Here is a 25,685-nt window from a genome sequence, read left to right as displayed (position 1 = left end):
CAGAGAAACATTTACGTAAACATGCACAGACACACACACACACACACACACACACACACACACACAGAAACATTTACGTAAACATACACAGACACACACACCGCAACATACACACATGGCTAAAAATTGACACACAGGTGAAGCTCTGAAACCAGTGGATAAAACTGAAGTGGACATGAGGACATTATGAATGACTGATCAGGCTGACCTGGTAACATTGCCAATCAGGTAAGATAACACTTTATAGACAATAGACAATAGGTGCAGGAGGAGGCCATTCAGCCCTTCGAGCCAGCACCACCATTCATTATGATCATGGCTGATCATCCACAATCAGTATCCTGTTCCTGCCTTATCCCCATAACCCTTGATTCCACTATCTTTAAGAGCTCTATTCATCTCTTTCTTGAAAGTATCCAGAGGCTTGGCCTCCACTGCCTTCTGGGGCAGAGCATTCCACATATCCACCATTCTCTGGGTGAAGAACTTTTTCCTCAACTCTGTTCTAAATGGCCTACCCCTTATTTTTAAACTGTGTCCTCTGGTTCTGGACTCACCCATCAACGGAAACATGCTTCCTGCCTCCACAGTGTCCAATCCCTTAATAATCGTATACGTCTCAATCAGATCCCCTCTCATCCTCTTAAACTCAAGTGTACACAAGCCCAGATAACAAAGTGTGAAGCTGGATGAACACAACAGGCCAAGCAGCATCTCAAGAACACAAAAGCTGACGTATACAAGCTCAGTCGCTCCAATCTTTCAACATGTGATAGTCCCGCCATTCCGGGAATTGACCTCGTGAACCTACGCTGCACTCCCTCAATAGCAAGAATGTCCTTCCTCAAATCTGGAGACCAAAACTGTACACAACACTCCAGGTGCGGTCTCACCAGGGCCCTGTACAGCTGCAGAAGGACCTCTTTGCTCCTATACTCAATTCCTCTTGTTATGACGGCCAGCATGCCATTAGCTTTCTTCACTGCCTGCTGTACCTGCATGCTTGCTTTCAATGACTGATGTACAAGAACACCTAGATCTTGTTGAACTTCCCCTTTACCTAACTTGACTCCATTTAGATAGTAATCTCCCTTCCTGTTCTTGTCACCAAAGTGGATAACCTCACATTTATCCACATTAAACTGCATCTGCCATGTATCCGTCCACTCACCTAGCCTGTCCAAGTCACCCTGTATTCTCATAACATCCTCCTCACATTTCACACTGCCACCCAGCTTTGTGTCATCAGCAAATTTGCTAATATTACTTTTAATGCCTTCAACTCTATCATTAATGTAAATTGTAAACAGCTGCGGTCCCAGCACCGAACCTTGCGGTACCCCACTGGTCACCGCCTGCCATTCCGAAAGAGACCCGTTTGTGAAGCGTGGGCTGCGGACATCCCCATCCGTCACTAAAGGAAAATGTGTTTTTCCAACATGCAACATCTGCCTGTTCCATTTTTTTTGTTGTTCTTTGGGTTTGACTTGAACACTTTCCTGGGGATGAATGTTTTCCCTGTTTTCTCCGCGAACACATTATCCATGGAGCAGAATTCCAGGCTGTTGTGAGAAAACCTGGGAATGGACAGGAAGTGTGGTTCAGGGCTAATGACTACTTCCCTTTCATTAAGGAAAAGAAACACAAGGTGCTATTTTTGACTGATGCTGCTAGTTCTGAATTGTCTCTTGTCTTAAAAGCCATTTCCTGAAAATATTTATTCTTACAACTTTTTAAATGGTGTTGACACTTTATCTTTCCCTGGGAATCAATGTTTGGTCTCTACCAAAGATGTGGAATGTGGCAGCTAGAACTGAAACAGCTTACATTTATAGAGTTCTTTCATTTGAGTGAAATGTCCCGAGATGTAATTACCAGAGGGACACTATATTGAATTTGATACCAAGCCGCATCTAGACTAATCAGGACAAATTATCTAGAGCTTTCAGGAAAAAAAAATCTCAAGCTTGGTTGAAGAGGCAAAAGAGAGTTTTCTATAAGAACAGGTGGACAGAGATTTTTGGTTTTACTTCACATCGTGGACTCACCCCTTAGAACCTCTGTATCCTCCTCTTGACCTCCAGCTGTCCGAGATCATGAGAGCTCAGGAAATAGGAACAGGAGGAGGGCCAGTCAGCCCCTCAAGCATGTACTGCCATTCAGTAGGATCGTTGCTTTCCGGCTCTACCCCCGTAACCCTTGATTCCCTTACTAATCAAGATTTGATGTGATTTAATTTATTGCTGTTATGTGTACCAAGGTACAGTGAAAAGTGTTCTCCTATGTGTTTTACAGACAGATTGTACCATACAAGTGTATCAGGGAACAGAACAATGTGCAGCATACATTGTTACACGCACCAGGAAAGTGCAGAGACGGATCAATATTAACATTAAAGAGGCCCATTCTAAAAGTCTGATAACAGCGAGGAAGAATCTGTCTGTACTTTTACTCAAACTTTTACAATTTCTTCCCGCTGGAGGGTGGAAGATATGAAGGGTCTTTGGTATATTTGTTGCTTTCCTGATGCAGCGCAAGTATAAATGAAGTCAATAGTTGGAAGGCTGGTTTGCATGATGGACTGAGCTAAACTCTCAATTCTGTAGTTTCTTTTGGTCTCGGGAAGAGCAGTTGCCACACCACGCAGTGATGCATCCAGGTAGGATGCTTTCTATGGTGCATCTATAAAAATTGGTAAGAATCTTTATGGACATGTAGATTTCCTTAGCCTGTTGAGGAAGTAGAAGCATTGTTGTGCTTTCTTGACTGTGGTGTCAACATGGGTGGCCAAGGACAGATTGTTGGTGATCATCACTTCCAAAAACGTGATACTCTTGACCATCTCTGCTTCAGCACCATTAGTGCAGACAGGGTCATGTCCTTCACTCCGCTTCCCAAAGTCAATCACCAGCTCCTTCATTTTGCTGACATTGATGGAGAGGTTGTTGTCTTTACACCATGCTGTTAAGCACTTTATCTCCTTCCTGTACTCTGTCTTGTCATTGTTTGAGATCCAACCTAGAATGTTGGTGTCATTAGCAAACTTGTAAATGGCGTTGGTGTGGACTTTGGCCACACAGTCCTGAGTATACTAGGGGGCTGAGTACACAGTTTTATAAGGCACCGGTGTTGAGGATTATTGTGGAGGAGGTGTAGCTGCCTGTTCTAACTCACTGTGGTCTGATGGTCAGGAAGTCGAGAATCCAGTTATGCAGTGAGGAGCCGAGATGTAGACCTTTAGAGTTTGGAGATGGGTTTGTTAGGGATCAAGGCAGTGCTGCAGTCAATGTGTAGGAGCCTGAGGTAGGTGTCCTTCTTATCCAGCTGTTCCAGGGATGAGCGTCCAGCCAGAGAGACGGCATCTGCCGGGGACTTGTTATACTGTTAGGCAAATTGCAAGCGATCAAAGCAATCTGGGAGGTTGGAGTTGACGTGGGCCATGACTAAGATCGTAATAACAGGAGATTAAAGTGTCAGTGAATACTCCCTCCAGCTGGCCTGCACAGGATCTGAGTGCACAGCTGGGATCTCACCAGGGCCATTCCCCTTCTGTGGGTTCACTCTCTGATCTGACATCATGGTGACCATGGATACAAGTGCACGTGGGGCTGTAAGGGCAGGAGACAGCATTTCAATGACCTCCTGTACAAAGCCAGCATAGAATACATTGACCCCATGGAGGAGGGATGTACTGTTGCCTGCAATTCGGTTTGATTTCACTTTGTAGCCCATTACGTAGTGTTAGCCTTGCCACAAACAAAAGGTGTCTGTGTGGTTAGTCTGGGTTTCAAAGCTGGGTTTGGTATTGCCTCTTGGCATCAATGATTGCCCTGTGAATGTCATAGCTGGATTTCCTGCACAAGTCCTGGGCTTCATTAGGGAGTGAATCTGCTGGTTCATCCATGGTTTCCAGTCATCTTTACACTTACCAATGAACTCTCCAATGGCAGAGTCATCCTGCTTTAGGTTGGCCATTGAGTCGTGAATATGAGCCAGTCCACTGGCTCTCAGCAGTCCTGCAGAAGCCCTTCTGTTGCCTCAGACCAGCACTGCATTACTTTCTGTCCTCACCTTTCAGTTTCTGTTTGTAAGCTGGGAGGAGCAGCACAGTGTTGTGGTCTGATTTCCCAAGTGCAGACGGTGAGCACTTTCATAGTTGTGTTGCAATGGTCGAGGAGATTCAGACCTCTGGTGGGACAGAAGATGAGTTGATAGTGTTTTGGTGGCACATTCTTGAGGTAGGTCTGGTGGAAATCACTGGCTACGAGGATCAAAGCTTTGGGGTATTCAGTCTCAACTGCAGAGTGCTACACTTCTTCAAGGGCACTCTTCATTCCCACATGTAGACTCGGACTCAACATGAGATTTTGGGTACTGAATACAAGGATAAAGGCTTGAGATCTCACGGTTTTGAAGAAACAAAAATGAACTTTGCTGCGTTAAGTTAAAACAGTAATGAAATCTACCACATGTGTAGCTGATACACTAACTTACTCAGATTTGCTAAATGTCAGACTTTTAACAGGCAAACTGTGCTTCGACACCCCACATCAAACAGCAAATGTGGTCACACAGGATCCCACGGGTGTCTCAGCAAGCTCCCAGAAATTTGTGACATGGTTGGTCATCAATTCTGAACAAAACTTTACGAAAGATTTCCATTCTTCTCTTTCTTAGATTGAGTTTTGGAACTCCCTCAAGAGCTGCGTGATCACAGCTTCAGCTTCTGCTGTGGATCACCTCCTGGTAGCTTGCTCTCACAATGACAACTGGGCTGTTGTTTATGGGTACAACTGAATGTCTCACTCAGCCATTTCAGACAGGAGACAGTGCTGTGAGTCTGCAATCACATTAAAGTAAACACAGTAAATAGGAGCAGGAGTAGCCCATTCGTCCCATCATGCCTGCTGTGCCACATTCATGGCTGACCATCTGTCTCAACACCATATCGCTGTTCCCTGCCCTGGATGCCCTTAGTTATAGAGTCATAGAGCTGTACAGCACAGAAATAGACTCTTCGGTCCAACTCATCCATGCCGACCGAATATCCTAAATTAATTTAGTCCCATTTTCCAGCATTTGGCCCATATCCCTGTAAAACCTTCCTATTCATGTACCCATCCAGATGCCTTTTAAATGTTGTAACTGTACCGGCCTCCACCACTTCCTCTGGCAGCTCATTCCATACACACACCACCCTCTGTGTGAAAAAGGTTACATCTTAGGTCCCTTTTAAATCTTTCCCCTCTCACCTTAAACCTATACCCTCTAGTTTTGAACTCCCCTGCCCCTGGGGATAAGACCTTGTCTATTTGCCTTAGTCTCTAGAAATATATTTAATTCTTTAATGTATGGAGTGTGGTAGAGAATTCCTCAGGTTCACCAGCACCTGAGCGGGGACATTTCTCATCATCTCAGTCAGAAATAGCAGATTTCGACCCATGAAGAATTTTTGTTTCTGAATTACCTGCACTGAGACAAGTAGTCAGTTCCCAAATTATTAATTACATTTGTTAATTACTTGAATTTAATTTCCACCAGCTGCCATGTCCGGATTTGAATCTGTCCTCAGATATCACGCTAGGCTACCAACACTGTGTGTTGCTTGCAGTAGTGGTCCCGGAGATTAATCTATGACGGGAACAAAAACGAAGTTGCTGGAAAAGCTCAGCAGGTCTGGCAGCATCTGTGGAGGAGAAAACAGAGTTAACGTTTCGGGTCCAGTGACCCTTCCTCAGAACTTGGCAACTCAGAACAGAGGAAGAGTCACCTACTCTCTGATGAGGGGTCTCGGCCCGAAACGTCAGCTTTTGTGCTCCTGAGATGCTGCTTGGCCTGCTGTGTTCATCCAGTTTCACACTTTGTTATCTTGAAACATTAACTCTGTTTTCTCCTTCACAGATGCTGCCAGACCTGCTGAGCTTTTCCAGCAACTTTGTTTTTGTTCCTGATTTACAGCATCCGCAGTTCTTTTGGTTTTTATTAATCTATGACTGTTGTAGACTCCAAGATAATACTGGACTTGAATTGAGTCTGTAATGAATGACTTACACAGAGAGGCAGTCTCACTACTTTAATACCAGTTTGAGATCCTCCAACATCTTCCCAACACCTACCTTGTCAAGCCCTCTTAGAATTTTGTATGTTTTCTTCCTCATTCTTCCAAATGCTAATGACTCAAAGCCTAACTGTTAAGCTGTTCTTGATAAGTCAACCCCTTCATCTCAGGAAACAGTCTTGTGAATCTCTCTCAGGCAGCTTTCAATGCTGGTTTATCCTTTCCTAAATACAGGGTCCAAACTGTACACAGTGCCACGTCTCACTAATACGATCTCCAGTTGTAACAGGACTTCTCTCAATTTAAACTCTAACCGTCTGGCAATAAAGGACAAAATTCCATTTACCTTCTTCATGACCTGCTATACTTCCGTGTTTAACCTGTTGTGATACATTCACAAGAACACCCAGATCCCACTGCGCTGCAGCTTTCTTGAGTCTCCCTCCACTGAAAAAATCATCTGTCTTTTGAATATCTGCATCATGACCTCACACAGAAATAGGGTTGCTTGCCTTGGAGAAGACTGAATGGGGAGATGGTTGTGACATATAAAACTATAAGGTACATAAACAGGAAGAAATGTTACCTCTTGACTGAGGGATCAGTGATCGGGGGGCATCAACCCACCAAGGATGGTGAGAATCTGGAACTCAGTGCCTATTGTGGAAGCAGAAATCCTCATAACATTGAGGATTTATTTAGGTGTGCACTTTCAATACCAAGGCTTGCAGGGCTACGGGCCAAATGCTGGAAAATGGGATTGGAATGGTTAGGTGGTTGTTTCAGCCCAGACTAGATTATCCAATGGGCCCTCTTTAACTGCTGAGCTTTTCCGGCAATTTCTGTTTGTGTATTGCACAGCCTATCCTTCTTCTAAGTCACTAATATAGATCATAAATAAAGAGCATAAAACTCTCTCTAACCTGAGAAAGACCCACTAATCCTGACTCTGTCTTTTATGACAAGGTGTGGAGCGGGATGAACACAGCAGGCCAAACAGCATCTTAGGGGCACAACATCTGACGTTTCGGGCCTAGACCCTTTATAAGAAAACCTTTTTCTGGTGAAGGGTCTAGGCCCGAAACGTCAGCTTTTGTGCTCCTGGGATGCTGCTTGGCCTGCTGTGTTCATCCAGCTCCACACTTTATTATCTTGGAATTCTCCAGCATCTGCAGTTCCCATTATCTCTGTCTTTTATGTTTTAACCTATCCCAAATCCATGCTGATATGTTACCCCTAATGCCACAAGCTCCTATCTTGTGCAGCGACCTTTATGTGGCACTTTATCAAATGCTTTTTAGAAAGACAATCTACTAGCTTCCCTTCATTAGCTCTGCTTGTTTTATCCTCAAGGAACTAAAACAATCTTGTCAAACATGATTTCCCTTTCACAGAATCATGTCAATCATGTCTGATCACATTAAGCTCTTCTAAATGTCATGCTATTTCTTCCTGAATAATGGACTTGGCATTTTCTCAGTGACACCTAATTAGCCCATAATTTCCTACTTTCTGTCTCGCTCCCTTCTTGAACGGGTGGGTCACATGACCAGTGATCTAACAGCTGGAAATCCCCGTTTCCCCCCCCCACCCAAGAATGCGGAGTGTTCGGGAATATTGTGACCAATGCCTTCACTACCTCTGCAGTCCCTTCTTTTAAAACCCTTGGATGAAGGCTGTCAGGACCTGGGCACCTGTCTAATCAGTTTGTTATATTTCTGTTCATAGTGATAGACATGGTTTCAAAATCTTTCCACCCATTCGCACTTTGCTTATGAGTTGTTTATATTGGCCTCTACTGTGAAGACCAATGCAAAATGTTCGTTTATCTGCTGTTTTTCTGTTCCCCATTATTAATTTATATAATCCATGGGTCTTACGCCTACTTTAGCTACTCCCTTTCTTTTTGTACACCCTTAGAGGCTATTTTTATATTTCTTAAAAATTTATTTTGTAATCAACTTCCCCCTTCTTACCTTCTTTAGGAACTAGCAGAGGTTGACTCAAAAAAATTAATTGCCTGTCCTATCACAAATTTTCACTGCGTTGTATGCTTTAGATTTCGATTGGGCACTATTTTTGAATTTTTTTTAACGATGGGTGTTTCAATCTTCTCATCAGAGTCCTCTTTTTCACTGGAAAAAATATTTGCTGAGCATTGTACAAATATCTCATCTTCTCAACCACTGACCATTTCTTTGTCTATTTTTGCAGCATGCTTTAGATAATTCTGTAATTGCCTGCTTTTGAGATGAGGATACTGGGTTGAGACCAGACTTGCTCTCCATCAAACTGAATTATGAAATTCTCCCAGGCTTTGATCACTATGCCCTATAGAATCCTTAACCACAGGTCTCGTACTTATCCTACCACATTACTAGATCTGACAGAGCCTGTTCCCAGGGTAGCTTCTTCAACATTCTGCTCCAAGCAAAAAATCAATGTTGCATTTCAGATATGTGAATATGATAGCAACGTTTAAGAGGCATTTAGACAGACACAAGCATGGAATAGGGGGATGGGGTCACATGTAGACAGGTGGGATTAGTCTATCCATGCCAATCCATGTCTGTGCACAGCCAGATCCCATAGAAGTGCTGCAGATTGAACTGCTGCTTCTGTTGCTTGAAAGGTAAACACTGGGCCGGGAGAGCATGAAGATTGGGATGGGGTAGATAGTGCAAAAGAACAGTGCGTTGAGTATAGGAATTGGGAGGGCACGTAGCAGCTGTACAGGACAATGGTTAAGCCTCTTTTGGAATACTGTGTTCAGTTGTGGTCTCCCTGCTTTGTGAAGGATGTTGTTAAACTTGAAAGGGTTCAGAAAAGATTTACATGGATGTTGTCAAATTGGAGAGTTTGAGTTGTAGGGAGAAGCCAAATGGGGCTGGAGCTATTCTCCCTGGAGCATTGTAGGCTTAGGGGTGGTGTCATAAAGGTTCATAAAATCATGAGAGGTAAATAGCCAGTGTCTTTTCCCCAGGGTGGGGGGAGTCCAAAACTAGAGGGGCATAAGTTTAAGGTGAGAGGGGAAATACTTAAAAGGGACCTCAGGGGTAACTTTTTCACACAGAGGGTGGTGTGTGTATGGAACGAGTTGCCCGAGGAAGTGGTGGAGGCTGGTACAGTGACAACATTTAAAAGGCATCTGGATGGGTACGTGGGTGGCACGGTGGCTCAGTGGTTAGCACTGCTGCCTCACAGTGCCAGGGACCTCGATTCACTTCCACCCTCGGGTGACTGTCTGTGTGGAGTTCACACGTTTTCCCCGTGTCCGCGTGGGTTTCCTCCCATTGTCCAAAGATGTACAGGTTAGGGTGGACTGGCCATGCTAAGGTGCCTGCAATGGTCAGAGATGTGCAGAGTTGGTGGGTTGGCCATGGGGAATGGGCCGTTACAGGGAAATGGGTTTGGGTGGGATGCTCTTTGGAGGAATGATGAGAACTCGAAGGGCTGAATGGCCTGCTTCCACAGTGTAGGGGTCCTATGTTTCAATCAATAGGAAGGGTTTAGAGGGATATGCAGGCAAATGGGACTAGATGAATTTTGGTTATCTGGTCCGGACGGACGAGTTGGACCGAAGGGTCTGTTTCTGTGCTTGAGTGACTCCAGAGCACCAGTGGAGTCCGAACAGCAAGAAGTGTCACTGAACTAAAACGAAAAACTCTGCTCCTCTCTCTCCACGGATGCTGCCAGGCTTGCTGAGTTTCTCCAGCAATCTCCTTGGGTCTGTTTCAGAATTGCTAGCAATGCCGGAGACGGCGCAGTCCCTCTTGCTGGGAACAGCCTCGCCAGCGTGCAATGTTCGAGAGCAGCACTTAGAAACGCCTTTTCGTCGCCACCCCCAGGAGACCTCCTCTATAAAACTGCCTCGCCTGATCCACTTCCAAACTAAACTTTGCTTTGCATCTGCGCGCACGGTTTTGGGGGTGAGGGGTGGGAAATAAGGGTGGATTTAAAAAGGAGGGTGGTTGGGTGGGGGCTTGGTGGCAGAAGAGTTTGAGCCCTTTCCTGGGTGATTTTGGGGCACATTGAGGATGGTCAGGGAGTTACAGCGCCGCTCCTTTTGGAAGGCAGTGCTGGCCGAATTCCTGGGAATGACCATCTTTGTTTTCCTGAGCACTGGCTCGGCCACCAAGTGGACCCCCAGAGGATACCCAGCCGACATCGTGCAGATCTCCCTGACCTTCGGCTTGACCATTGCCACCATGGCGCAGAGCATCGGGCACTTGAGCGGGGGGCACCTGAACCCAGCGGTGACCCTGGGGCTGTTAGCCGGCTGCCAGGTCAGTTTGCTGCGGGCTATCCTCTACATCGCCTCGCAGCTCCTGGGCTCGGTAGCCGCCAGCGCTCTGCTTCTGGGGCTCACCCCCTCATCCAGGAACAGCACCCTCGGACTCAACGCTGTAAGTACCTTACCCTTCTTAAAGCGGTAAATAGCACCCTGGGAGCTGGTGGGGACCACAGAAAGAGAGAGAGAGAGAGAGACAGGGGCTGGGCTGGAGAGTCTCTCGTTGTCGTAATGTTGCTCTCTTAACTTACTTAATTGGATGCAGTGTATTTTCTTTATTCACTTAGCTGGGCTACTATTCACTGCCTGTCCCTAGTTGCCTTTGAGAATCACACAATCCTTATAGGGCAGAAAGAGACTGTTCACCCCATCAAGTCCACACCGTTCCTCCAAAGAGCATCTCATTCAGACTCTACCCTATCCCTATAACGTCTAAGCCACTCATCATTTGGCTTGCTAAGATAACCACCATTCACAGAATCCCCGCAGTCTGGGAGCAGGCCATTTGGCCTATCGAGTCCACACTGACCCACCCCTGTAATACTGCATTTCCCATGGCTAATCCACCCAGTCTACACATCCCTGAACACTATGGACCATTTAGCGTGGCCAATCCATCCTGACCTGCACGTCTTTGGTCTGTGAGAGGAAACCCATGCAGACACAGAGAGAAAGTGCAAACTCCACACAGACAGTCGCCCGAGGGTGGAACTGAACCCGGGTCCCTGACGCTGTGAGACAGCAGTGCTAACTGCTGAGCCATCGTGCCACCCTAAGAAGGGCATGCTGAGCTGCCTTTCTGAACTGCTGCAATCCTGAGGGAGGGAGTTTCATTCTGGAGATGACGGGCTGGACTCATAAAAAGCAATTGGGCAGATTTGAAACTTGGAGAGTCAATATCGAAGGTGGTGGTGGGGGGTGTGTGGGGTGTCATTTTGAGGTGAAGGGAATGGGATTTGAGGAATAGCTGTGGTGGGGATGTGGGACGCACTGTGTTGGAGAGGAGATGAGGCAGGAGACTTCACAACCTTTACAAACTTCTTGGATGAGCGCTTAAAATGTTTTAACTTTTAAGGCTAGGGGCCGAGGACGAGAAAGCAGGATTAGTGTAGTCTGGTTTGTGCAGACTCACTGGGGTCAGGGGCATCTTGTGTACTGCATGACTATGAGTTTAGGCTGATATTCCGTGGAATTTAGCAGAAATGAGAGGAAATCTAACTGAGGTAAGTAAGATGCCAAAGGGGATTGAAAAATGTCAATGTAGAGAGGATGTTCTCTCATTTGGGGCAATCTGGAACAAGAGCTCAAGATTTTAGGATAAAAGCTAGCAAATTCAAAACAGAAACACAGACAAATTACTTCTCTCAGAGATTTGATTGATTTATTTATTGTCACAAAATACAGTGAAAAGTTTTGTTTACGAGCGATACAGGCAGTTCATAGTAAACAAAGGATGTACAGATCAAAAAGGTGTAGGCTCACAGATTACATTGCATAAGGGCGTGCCCTAGGCGAGATCAATGTTAGCAAGATCAAGCTTTATTTGAGACTAAAGGGTCATGAATCTGTGGAATTCACTCCCCCAGGGTGTGGTGGATGTTGTGGGGTTGAGTACATTGGAGGAAGACAAAGACATATTCCTAACCAATAATGGGTTGAAGGGTTAAGGAGAGCGGGCAGGAAAGTAGAGGTGACGTTGAGATGAGATCAGCCATGATTCTGTGAAATGGTGGAGCAGGGTCGAGGGGCTGAATGGCCTACTCCTGCTCCGGGTTCTTACGTCCTGAACAAAATCCTCTCGGCTCACAGCTTTAAAATGGGGAACTTAAAATATCTTGAACTTGTGGGCCCCACCATGAATCATGGAATTGTTAACAGTGCAGAAGGAGGCCATTCGGCCCGCTGTGCTGACACTCGCTCTTCAGAAAAGCTCCATTACCTTGAGCCAATCTACCGCCTTTTCCTCGCACACCATTTCCCTTCAAATAATCGTCTTGCCCCCAGGGTTGCTTCAGTTGAATTTCTGTTAAGATTGCATCAAGAAGGAGGGAGAGAGGAAGAGGTTGGGGGGGAGGGGGGAAGAGATGGGATGTGGTGGCGAGGGGGGGGGGGGGGGTGGTGGTGAACTGATGACCGACAGTGCCAGATAATACCGTTATTCTATCAACACGCGGATTTAGCCATGGGTTTTAAAGTTGGACATTGCCCTTTTAAGAAAAGAAACGTGATTCTATCGAACGGTACCTGTAGCCGAAGAAAGTGGAGAATTTGTTCGATATTTGCAACAATGGTTTTTGCGGACTTTGCATCAAAGTAACTCCATTGCATAAACATTTATTAAAGAAAGGGGAACTACTGAGAATCTGACGTGTGGTCGGTACAGTGCTGTTTGGAACCACCTCCTCTGAAGCATCGCTTGTCAAACGGAGCAGCCGGGCCAGTGCTTTGAAAGATATCTTCCACAAAATAAAACCCTTGCCGGTTTTGCCAGTTGACCCTGCAACTTCATTCCCCCAGATACTTGTAACCTCAGCCTGTCAATCTCAGGAACCCCACCCCGTCCCTGTATGAGGTGGAAGTTTAAGGCAGGATTCACCATGTTACGCTGTTACATAAATACCATTTAACATTCAGATGTAGATGCTAATCTACAGCCTGTGTTTAATATTCAATTGCAATACCTGAAAGCACCACCCCCCCGCAACTCGCACTTGTCAGTCCCTGCCACATTTACTTTAACCTGCCGGTCTGTTCCATTAAGGCCATCAGTATGACTTGTGAGCGTTTCTTTTATCGTTCAGATATGGCCCCCATTCTTCACACGAATCTATTTCCCCTCAACAAACTCAAACCCCTGATAGCAGACAGCCCCTCAGTAACACCGCAGCCCCCACAGACTCCACCCACTCTCTCACTTTAAAAGGTAACGTTAACAGGTTTTTATGGGGAAGCGTGTCGTATTAACCTGTTTATTGCAGGGACAGGCAACTCTGGTGGGGACTGTCCGCACTGGCAATTCTGCTCTCTGGATCTAAAAGTACTTGCATTTTGGGTCCCCATTGGCTGTGCCACTAGACAGTGCTCTGTCTTTTGCCTGTGTATGAGCCTGGTCGAATGGTGCTACATGTATATGAGGGTGTGTGTATACGTGACTGCTTAGTCCTGCAGCTCACAATCTCTGGGTGAAAGGTTGCTTCTCTTGGCAGAGCGAGTGTCTTTTTTTCAGGGAGCCCAGCATCACCCAGAGGGAAATCCTCATAGAATCCGTACAGTGTGGAAGCAGGCCATACTGACCCTCTAAAGGGCTTCCCACCCAGACCCACCTCATCCCCGCAACCCTGCACACTGCAGGGCACTTTGGCATGGCCGAAACACCACAACCTGCACATCTTTGGACTGTGGGAAGAAACCGGAGGGAACTCACGCTGGCTGGGGAAAGAACACACAGACAGTCACCCGAGGGTGGAATTGAACCCGGGTCCCTGGCACTGTGAGGCTGCAGTGCTAACCACTGAGCCACCGTGCAGATTGCAGGGAGTTCCTTTACTATCTGTCATATAGATCATATCGAGTTATTTTGCTAGACCTTCGACCGATCCTCAGATTGCTCCTTTCTCTGGTAGGTCTTAGTGCTAACAGTCTGCCCGACCATAGATGTCGAGGGCTCCCCTGAATGTGCCCCAGTGAACCCAAAGCTGGTCTGTATCCTACTTCCAGATAACATAACTTTCAATACCTCGGGATGAAAAGAATTTGATTCCATCCTTGAGTTTGGAAGTAGGCATTGGTCTAGCATCAATTACCAGTTGCAGTACAGGGCTCCAAATGCTAACAATACCTTACACAGAGAGCTGATCTTTTTTTTTCCCAACTTTCAACTTTGTTTTTCTTTGATTTACATCCCAGTTGCAGATAACTCCATCTGGCAGAGACTGCCACTGTGGCTCAGTAGTTAGCACTGCTGCCTCACAGTGCCAGGCATGTGGGTTCAATTCCACCCTGGGGTGACTGTCTGTGTGGAGTTTGCATGTTCTCCCATGTGGATTTCTTCCAGGTGCTCTGGTTTCCTACCACAGTCTAAAGATGTACATGTTAGGTGGATTAAACATGGGAAATGCAATGTTACAGTGAGAGGGTAAGGGGTTGGCCTGGATAGAGGATGTGGACTCAATAGCTTGCTTCCACACTGTCGGGATTCTATGGTTGTATGTGCGGTCATAATATTTTGATCAAATTGACTTGAACCTTGGGAATTCCCAGGAATGCATCTAGATGCATGTATAATTGCTGCTTCCAATTAAACTCTCAAAATTTGGTGCTGGTGAATCTATAGTCCCTCTGAGGTCAATTTGTCCTGCTATAGCTGTGGTAACTTGGATGTGAAATCTGCCCGTGGAGTTCAGTGTAAATTTTAAGCTCCACTCTCTCAGCCCTGGAATCTGGGTATAATGTGCCCTAGCGAATAGACAGTGTAGCCTGCTGAACCCATAATGTCTGACACATATCCAATGCGTTGTAAGTTATGAAGCAGACATTATCACAAAGTAACTGATTCCCCAGGGAGCAGCTTGTGGACCCGCTGGCAGGCAGAATCACAACATTGTGTACACACCGTGTACAGTAGGTAAGTCGGCCACATGGGATTTTGAGTCTGCTCTGCCAGCAAGACTAGCACATCTTTGGACTGTAGGAGGAAACCCACACAGACATGGGGAGAATGTGCAAACTCCACACAGACGGTCATCTGAGGGTGGGATTGACCCAGGTCCCTGGCACCGTGAGGCAGCAGTGTTAACCAATGAGCCACTGTGCCACCGGCCTTCACTGCGTCTGGGTCAAAATCCTGGAATTCCCTCCCCAAGGGCAGCACACAGAGGTTCAAGAAAGCTGCTCACCTCTACCATCTCAAGGGGCAACTAGGGGCCGTTGTATCCCATGCAGTAAAGGAAATCTCTTGGGAATGGCAGAAACAGGGTTTAAAATTCCAGGACAGAAATATGGAAAAGGCTTTCAGATCTTGCTGAGATGAGTGTTACAGGGAGAAATCGGGAGAATGGGGTTGAGAAACTTATCAGCTGTGATTCAATGGCGGACGAGGGCTGAATGGCCTAATTTCTGCTCCTAAGTCTTTCGATCTAAGTTAGACACCAGATTCGGAGTTCTGTCTGGCCTTGACACTTCCTGGCCATAGCTGCCTCCTGTATAAGGGGATCTCTCTCAGAGACAGAAACAGGTCAGCTCTCATTTAGAGGAATTGGGTAAATTATTACAGAGCACCCACGTGCTGACAGCTTTTCCCATGTTGGTTATTGTCTGGGAAAGAACCAACTTCCTGACATCTCCCACCTGGGCGTGGACTTGGTTTTGAGGATATTACCAGGGTTTGAGCGATAGGGAGCATCTGAGGCATGTATCCTTGACCAAGCACTGATTAGTGCACAGAGTACAGGAGTTGGGAGACCATGTTGTAGCTGTACAGGACTTTGGTTAGGCTGCTTCTGGAATACTGTGATCAACTCTGTTCACCCTGCTACAGGAAGGATGTTGTGAAACTTGAAAGGGGGCTGGAAAGATTTACAAGGATGTTGCCAGGGTCGGAGGGTTTGAGCTACGGGGAGAGGCTGAATACACTGGGGCTATTTTCCCCGGAGCGTCGGAGGCTGAGGGGTGACCTTATAGAGGTTTATAAAATCATGAGGGACATGGATAGAGTGCATAGACAAGGTCTTTTCCCCAGGGTGGGGGTTTCCAAAACGCAGGGGTGTGGGTTTAAGGTGAGAGGGGAAAGATTTAAAAAGGACCTAATGAGGTAAGTAGGACGAGATCAACCTGATTGGACTGAAGGATCAATTTCCATGCTGTACAGCGCTATGTCTCTATGACTCTATGAGCTCAGGATGAGAAACAAAGCCAAAGGATAAAACCAAATTTCTGCAGTTAAGTTTCTCCATAAATGAATTAAAGCAATCACATGGTTTGTTTAATGGGTTTATATGGACCAACAAATCAACCAGATTTCACAAGCTCTTTCCTGCCTGCTCAAAGTGTTTATAATTTTATAGAGCCCTATTCTCCACCTGTGAGTGAACCTTGCTCATTAAATTTTACCAGTAAAGGATTTTGGACTTTTATTGGAGTGTTTCAAGAAGAAAAGGACTTGAAGCTTTGTATTGAAAGACTGTTTTTCAGGATGCAAGTTATCAGAGTAGACCAGTTAGCCCCTTGAAACCAGCCTGCCACTCATTGCCCCTCATGTTCATCATCTGCCTGGGCCCCATTCCGCTCAATCCCTCGGTTCCCTGGAAGGTTACAAACTCTTGTCTAAATACAGTAAGAACTGGAGTCTGAGATAACACAGTGTGGAGCTGGAGGAACACAGCAGGCCAGGCAGCATCAGAGGGGCAGGAAGGCTGACGTTTCAGGTCGGGACTCTTCTTCTGAACAAGCGTCCCAAACTCGTCTAGCTAGCTTTAAACATCTTCAAAGATTGAGCATTGACATCGCTGTGGGGAGGTGAAGGGTAGCTAAAGAACCTTTCATTCTAATTGGCTCTCTAAAGGACACACTGAAGTCAAGAAATTCTTCAAAGCTTGCTTACAGACACTGAGGGACCACAACTCCTTCATCCATGCCACTAGATATCCCAAATTAATCTAGTCCCATTTGCCAACATTTGGTCTATATCCCTCTAAACCCTTCCTATCCATGTACCCATCCAGATGCCTTTTAAATGTTGTCACTGTACCAGCCTCCACCACTTCCTCTGGCAGCTCATTCCATACACACACCACCCTCTGTGTGAAAAAGTTGCCCCTCAGGTCCCTCTTAAATCTTTCCTGTCTCACCTATGTCCTGGGGAAAAGACGTTGTCTATTCACCCTATCCATGCCCCTCATGATTTTATAAACCTCTATAAGGTCACCCCTCAGCCTCTGACGCTCCGGGGAAAATAGCCCCAGCCTATTGGGTTTAGAGGAATATGTGCCAAATGCTGCAAATAGGACCGGATTTGTTTAGGATATTGACGAGTTGGATCAGAGGGTCTGTGTCTGTGCTGTATGTCCCTACGACTCTATGACTCTCCCTGTAGCTCAAGCCCTCCAACCCTTGCAAGATTCCTGTAAATCTTTTCCGAACCCTTGCAAGTTTATCGGTCTACAAGGTGTGATTAATCCCCTTACTTTTCCCCAGGCTCCACTTCATTTTGTGTGAACCCGATAATCTGGCAGAGGTTGCAGGATGGGAGGTTGGTGGGGTGGGGTGGGGGGATGGAAATATGGATGGAATTGAATCGCAGAGATTTAGATATGAGTCCCCTGTTGATTTTAATTGGCTTTTAAAACTCACGACCGGAAAAATGATTCCAATGAAATCTAACAAAACAGATTCCGTTCCCAAAACATAGCCGCGTGAGTTTTTATTTTATTTCACAAAGAATTTCTTCTGCTTCAAAGTCATTCTGCCAATGACGCATTTCGCCTTCCTACCACAAAAGCCTTTGTACGCAAAATTAATGCTCTTGTAAACTTTATTGTTTTGTGCCTGAGTCCTTCCTTTCCGCAACCCCTTTCAAGTCAATCCATAGAATCCCCACGGTGTGAAAACAGGCCGTTTGGCCCAACAAGTCCCTACAGGCCTTCTCAGAGCATTCCACCCAGAACCCATGCCCCCCAACTCTGTCCCTGCATTTCCAATGGCTAATACACCGAACCTGCATATCCCTGGACAAATTCCAAGCCTTCTAAATACACCAAGTGAAGAACGCAGTCCTGCTTTTTCAAAGACAGATAAAACTTCTTCCTCTGATCCTTGTCGTTACTAGAGAAATGAAAGCTTGCTTCCATTTATTGTCTTGTGTCTTCACTTCCAGGCCACGTTTGATTTAGAGAAAAACATGGGGTCAATTGTTCATTTTCTGTGGCCAATCACATTTGGCATTAAAAGGATTCTATCCTGATGAAAAGCATCAGCAGTCCATCTCTTTAATCAGTAATACTCAAGCTCTGTGTGTAATAACATAGGTTAATACTCAAGCCTGTGTGTAATAACATAGCTTAATACTCAAGCCTGTGCGTAATAACATCTCTTAATACTCAAGCTCTGTGTGTAATAACATCTCTTAATACTCAAGCACTGTGTGTAATAACATAGGTTAATACTCAAGCCTGTGTGTAATAACATCTCTTAATACTCAAGCTCTGTGTGTAATAACATCTCTTAATACTCAAGTACTGTGTGTAATAACATCTCTTAATACTCAAGCTCTGTGTGTAATAACATCCCTGAATACTCAAGCTCTGTGTGTAATAACATCCCTTAATAATTAAGCCTGTGTGTAATAACATAGCTTAATACTCAAGCTCTGTGTGTAATAACATCTCTTAATACTCAAGCTCTGTGTGTAATAACATCTCTTAATACTCAAGCACTGTGTGTAATAACATAGCTTAATACTCAAGCCAGTGTGTAATAACATCTCTTAATACTCAAGCACTGTATGTAATAATATCTCTTAATACTCAATCTCTGTGTGTAATAACATCTCTTAATACTCAAGCTTTGTGTATAATAACATCTCTTAACACTCAAGCTCTGTGTTTAATAACATCTCTTAACACTCAAGCTCTGTGTGTCATAACGTCCCTGAATACTCAAGCTCTGTGTGTAATAACATCCCTTAATGCTCAAGCCTGTGTGTAATAACATAGCTTAATACTCAAGCCTGTGCGTAATAACATCTCTTAATACTCAAGCACTCTGTGTAATAACATCCCTTAATACTCAAGCACTGTGTGTAATAACATCTCTTAATACTCAAACTCTGTGTGTAATAACATATTTTAATACTCAAGCCTGTGTGTAATAACATCCCTTAACACTCAAGCTCTGTGTGTAATAACATAGCTTAATACTCAAGCCAGTGTGTAATAACATCTCTTAATACTCAAGCTCTTTGTGAATAACGTCGCTTAATACTCAAGCTCTGTGTGTAATAACATCTTTTAATACTCAAGCCTGTGTGTAATAACATCTCTTAACACTCAAGCTCTGTGTGTAATAACATAGTTTAATACTCAAGCTCTGTGTGTAATAACATCTCTTAATTCTCAAGCTCTGGGTGTAATAACATCTCTTAATACTCAAGCACTGTGTGTAATAACATCCCTTAATACTCAAGCTCTGTGTGTAATAACATCACTTAATACTCAAGCACTGTATGTAATAACATCTCTTAATACTCAAGCACTGTGTGTAATAACATCCCTTCATACTCAAGTTCTGTGTGTAATAACATAGCTTAATATTCAAGCCAGTGTGTAATAACATCTCTTAATACTCAAGCTCTGTGTGTAATAACATCTCTTAATACTCAAGCTCTGTGTGTAATAACATCTCTTAATACTCAAGTACTGTGTGTAATAACATCTCTTAACACTCAAGCTTTGTGTGTAATAACATCTCTCAATGCTCAAGTCTGTGTGTAATAACATCTCTTAATACTCAAGCTCTGTGTGTAATAACATCTCTTAATACTCAAGTACTCTGTGTAACAACATCTCTTAATACTCAAGCTCTGTGTGTAATAACATCCCTTAATGATTAAGCCTGTGTGTAATAACATAGCTTAATACTCAAGCTCTGTGTGTAATAACATCTCTTAATACTCAAGCTCTGTGTGTAATAACATCTCTTAATACTCAAGCACTGTGTGTAATAACATAGCTTAATACTCAAGCCAGTGTGTAATAACATCTCTTAATACTCAAGCACTGTAAGTAATAACATCTCTTAATACTCAATCTCTGTGTATAATAACATCTCTTAATACTCAAGCTTTGTGTGTAATAACATCTCTTAATGCTCAGGTCTGTGTGTAATAACATCCCTTAATACTCAAGCTCTGTGTGTAATAACATCTCTTAATACTCAAGCTCTGTGTGTAATAACATCCCTGAATACTCAAGCTCTGTGTGTAATAACATCCCTTAATACTCAAGCCTGTGTGTAATAACATAGCTTAATACTCAAGCCTGTGCGTAATAACATCTCTTAATACTCAAGCCTGTGTGTAAGAACATCCCTTAACACTCAAGCTCTGTGTGTAATAACATAGCTTAATACTCAAGCCAGTGTGTAATAACATCTCTTAATACTCAAGCTCTTTGTGAATAACGTCGCTTAATACTCAAGCTCTGTGTGTAATAACATCTTTTAATACTCAAGCCTGTGTGTAATAACATCTCTTAACACTCAAGCTCTGTGTGTAATAACATAGTTTAATACTCAAGCTCTGTGTGTAATAACATCTCTTAATTCTCAAGCTCTGGGTGTAATAACATCTCTTAAAACTCAAGCACTGTGTGTAATAACATCCCTTAATACTCAAGCTCTGTGTGTAATAACATCACTTAATACTCAAGCACTGTATGTAATAACATCTCTTAATAATGAAGCACTGTGTGTAATAACATCCGTTCATACTCAAGTTCTGTGTGTAATAACATAGCTTAATACTCAAGCCAGTGTGTAATAACATCTCTTAATACTCAAGCTCTGTGTGTAATAACATCTCTTAATACACAAGCTCTGTGTGTAATAACATCTCTTAATACTCAAGTACTGTGTGTAATAACATCTCTTAATACTCAAGCTTTGTGTGTAATAACATCTCTTAATGCTCAAGTCTGTGTGTAATAACATCTCTTAATACTCAAGCTCTGTGTAATAACATCTCTTAATACTCAAGCTCTGTGTGTAATAACATCTCTTAATACTCAAGTACTGTGTGTAATAACATCTCTTAATACTCAAGCTTTGTGTGTAATAACATCTCTTAATGCTCAAGTCTGTGTGTAATAACATCTCTTAATACTCAAGCTCTGTGTGTAATAACATCTCTTAATACTCAAGCTCTGTGTGTAATAACATCCCTGAATACTCAAGCTCTGTGTGTAATAACATCCCTTAATACTCAAGCCTGTGTGAAATAACATAGCTTAATACTCAAGCCTGTGCGTAATAACATTTCTTAATATTCAAGCACTATGTGTAATAACATCCCTTAATACTCAAGCACTATGTGTAATAACATCTCTTAATACTCAAGCGCTGTGTGTAATAACATCTCTTAATACTCAAGTACTGTGTGTAATAACATCTCTTAATACTCAAGCTCTGTGTGTAATAACATCCCTGAATACTCAAGCTCTGTGTGTAATAACATCCCTTAATAATTAAGCCTGTGTGTAATAACATAGCTTAATACTCAAGCTCTGTGTGTAATAACATCTCTTAATACTCAAGCTCTGTGTGTAATAACATCTCTTAATACTCAAGCACTGTGTGTAATAACATAGCTTAATACTCAAGCCAGTGTGTAATAACATCTCTTAATACTCAAGCACTGTATGTAATAACATCTCTTAATACTCAATCTCTGTGTGTAATAACATCTCTTAATACTCAAGCTTTGTGTGTAATAACATCTCTTAACACTCAAGCTCTGTGTTTAATAACATCTCTTAACACTCAAGCTCTGTGTGTAATAACGTCTCTGAATACTCAAGCTCTGTGTGTAATAACATCCCTTAATACTCAAGCCTGTGTGTAATAACATAGCTTAATACTCAAGCCTGTGCGTAATAACATCTCTTAATACTCAAGCACTGTGTGTAATAACATCCCTTCATACTCAAGCACTGTGTGTAATAACATCTCTTAATACTCAAACTCTGTGTGTAATAACATATTTTAATACTCAAGCCTGTGTGTAATAACATCCCTTAACACTCAAGCTCTGTGTGTAATAACATAGCTTAATACTCAAGCCAGTGTGTAATAACATCTCTTAATACTCAAGTTCTTTGTGAATAACGTCGCTTAATACTCAAGCTCTGTGTGTAATAACATCTTTTAATACTCAAGCCTGTGTGTAATAACATCTCTTAACACTCAAGCTCTGTGTGTAATAACATAGTTTAATACTCAAGCTCTGTGTGTAATAACATCTCTTAATTCTCAAGCTCTGGGTGTAATAACATCTCTTAATACTCAAGCACTGTGTGTAATAACATCCCTTAATACTCAAGTTCTGTGTGTAATAACATCACTTAATACTCAAGCACTGTATGTAATAACATCTCTTAATACTCAAGCACTGTGTGTAATAACATCCCTTCGTACTCAAGTTCTGTGTGTAATAACATAGCTTAATATTCAAGCCAGTGTGTAATAACATCTCTTAATACTCAAGCTCTGTGTGTAATAACATCTCTTAATACTCAAGCTCTGTGTGTAATAACATCTCTTAATACTCAAGTACTGTGTGTAATAACATCTCTTAATACTCAAGCTTTGTGTGTAATAACATCTCTTAATGCTCAAGTCTGTGTGTAATAACATCTCTTAATACTCAAGCTCTGTGTGTAATAACATCTCTTAATACTCAAGCACTGTGTGTAATAACATAGCTTAATACTCAAGCCAGTGTGTAATAACATCTCTTAATACTCAAGCACTGTAAGTAATAACATCTCTTAATACTCAATCTCTGTGTATAATAACATCTCTTAATACTCAAGCTTTGTGTGTAATAACATCTCTTAATGCTCAGGTCTGTGTGTAATAACATCCCTTAATACTCAAGCTCTGTGTGTAATAACATCTCTTAATACTCAAGCTCTGTGTGTAATAACATCCCTGAATACTCAAGCTCTGTGTGTAATAACATCCCTTAATACTCAAGCCTGTGTGTAATAACATAGCTTAATACTCAAGCCTGTGCGTAATAACATCTCTTAATACTCAAGCCTGTGTGTAAGAACATCCCTTAACACTCAAGCTCTGTGTGTAATAACATAGCTTAATACTCAAGCCAGTGTGTAATAACATCTCTTAATACTCAAGCTCTTTGTGAATAACGTCGCTTAATACTCAAGCTCTGTGTGTAATAACATCTTTTAATACTCAAGCCTGTGTGTAATAACATCTCTTAACACTCAAGCTCTGTGTGTAATAACATAGTTTAATACTCAAGCTCTGTGTGTAATAACATCTCTTAATTCTCAAGCTCTGGGTGTAATAACATCTCTTAAAACTCAAGCACTGTGTGTAATAACATCCCTTAATACTCAAGCTCTGTGTGTAATAACATCACTTAATACTCAAGCACTGTATGTAATAACATCTCTTAATAATGAAGCACTGTGTGTAATAACATCCGTTCATACTCAAGTTCTGTGTGTAATAACATAGCTTAATACTCAAGCCAGTGTGTAATAACATCTCTTAATACTCAAGCTCTGTGTGTAATAACATCTCTTAATACACAAGCTCTGTGTGTAATAACATCTCTTAATACTCAAGTACTGTGTGTAATAACATCTCTTAATACTCAAGCTTTGTGTGTAATAACATCTCTTAATGCTCAAGTCTGTGTGTAATAACATCTCTTAATACTCAAGCTCTGTGTAATAACATCTCTTAATACTCAAGCTCTGTGTGTAATAACATCTCTTAATACTCAAGTACTGTGTGTAATAACATCTCTTAATACTCAAGCTTTGTGTGTAATAACATCTCTTAATGCTCAAGTCTGTGTGTAATAACATCTCTTAATACTCAAGCTCTGTGTGTAATAACATCTCTTAATACTCAAGCTCTGTGTGTAATAACATCCCTGAATACTCAAGCTCTGTGTGTAATAACATCCCTTAATACTCAAGCCTGTGTGAAATAACATAGCTTAATACTCAAGCCTGTGCGTAATAACATTTCTTAATATTCAAGCACTATGTGTAATAACATCCCTTAATACTCAAGCACTATGTGTAATAACATCTCTTAATACTCAAGCGCTGTGTGTAATAACATCTCTTAATACTCAAGTACTGTGTGTAATAACATCTCTTAATACTCAAGCTCTGTGTGTAATAACATCCCTGAATACTCAAGCTCTGTGTGTAATAACATCCCTTAATAATTAAGCCTGTGTGTAATAACATAGCTTAATACTCAAGCTCTGTGTGTAATAACATCTCTTAATACTCAAGCTCTGTGTGTAATAACATCTCTTAATACTCAAGCACTGTGTGTAATAACATAGCTTAATACTCAAGCCAGTGTGTAATAACATCTCTTAATACTCAAGCACTGTATGTAATAACATCTCTTAATACTCAATCTCTGTGTGTAATAACATCTCTTAATACTCAAGCTTTGTGTGTAATAACATCTCTTAACACTCAAGCTCTGTGTTTAATAACATCTCTTAACACTCAAGCTCTGTGTGTAATAACGTCTCTGAATACTCAAGCTCTGTGTGTAATAACATCCCTTAATACTCAAGCCTGTGTGTAATAACATAGCTTAATACTCAAGCCTGTGCGTAATAACATCTCTTAATACTCAAGCACTGTGTGTAATAACATCCCTTCATACTCAAGCACTGTGTGTAATAACATCTCTTAATACTCAAACTCTGTGTGTAATAACATATTTTAATACTCAAGCCTGTGTGTAATAACATCCCTTAACACTCAAGCTCTGTGTGTAATAACATAGCTTAATACTCAAGCCAGTGTGTAATAACATCTCTTAATACTCAAGTTCTTTGTGAATAACGTCGCTTAATACTCAAGCTCTGTGTGTAATAACATCTTTTAATACTCAAGCCTGTGTGTAATAACATCTCTTAACACTCAAGCTCTGTGTGTAATAACATAGTTTAATACTCAAGCTCTGTGTGTAATAACATCTCTTAATTCTCAAGCTCTGGGTGTAATAACATCTCTTAATACTCAAGCACTGTGTGTAATAACATCCCTTAATACTCAAGTTCTGTGTGTAATAACATCACTTAATACTCAAGCACTGTATGTAATAACATCTCTTAATACTCAAGCACTGTGTGTAATAACATCCCTTCGTACTCAAGTTCTGTGTGTAATAACATAGCTTAATATTCAAGCCAGTGTGTAATAACATCTCTTAATACTCAAGCTCTGTGTGTAATAACATCTCTTAATACTCAAGCTCTGTGTGTAATAACATCTCTTAATACTCAAGTACTGTGTGTAATAACATCTCTTAATACTCAAGCTTTGTGTGTAATAACATCTCTTAATGCTCAAGTCTGTGTGTAATAACATCTCTTAATACTCAAGCTCTGTGTGTAATAACATCTCTTAATACTCAAGTACTGTGTGTAATAACATCTCTTAATACTCAAGCTTTGTGTGTAATAACATCTCTTAATGCTCAAGTACTGTGTGTAATAACATCTCTTAATACTCACGCTCTGTGTGTAATAACATCTCTTAATTCTCAAGCTCTGGG

General features: G+C 42.5%; 1 protein-coding gene across 1 annotated transcript in view; it reads left to right on the top strand.

The window, feature by feature from the left end:
- The first annotated feature begins 9,985 nt into the window (after positions 1–9,985).
- LOC125462950 (aquaporin FA-CHIP-like) overlaps positions 9,986–25,685 on the top strand; it is a 39,179-nt gene continuing 23,479 nt past the window's right edge. The window contains exon 1 of the mRNA XM_059640313.1: positions 9,986–10,464. Within this exon, the coding sequence (XP_059496296.1) occupies positions 10,096–10,464 (369 nt within the window). The 5' untranslated portion in view covers positions 9,986–10,095. The remainder of the gene's footprint in view (positions 10,465–25,685) is intronic.

This window comes from Stegostoma tigrinum, chromosome 2, assembly GCF_030684315.1.
Source record: "Stegostoma tigrinum isolate sSteTig4 chromosome 2, sSteTig4.hap1, whole genome shotgun sequence".
NCBI classification, from domain to species: domain Eukaryota; kingdom Metazoa; phylum Chordata; class Chondrichthyes; order Orectolobiformes; family Stegostomatidae; genus Stegostoma; species Stegostoma tigrinum.
Note: the sequence above shows the minus strand (reverse complement) of the source record. Positions and strands in the feature narration are given on the sequence as shown.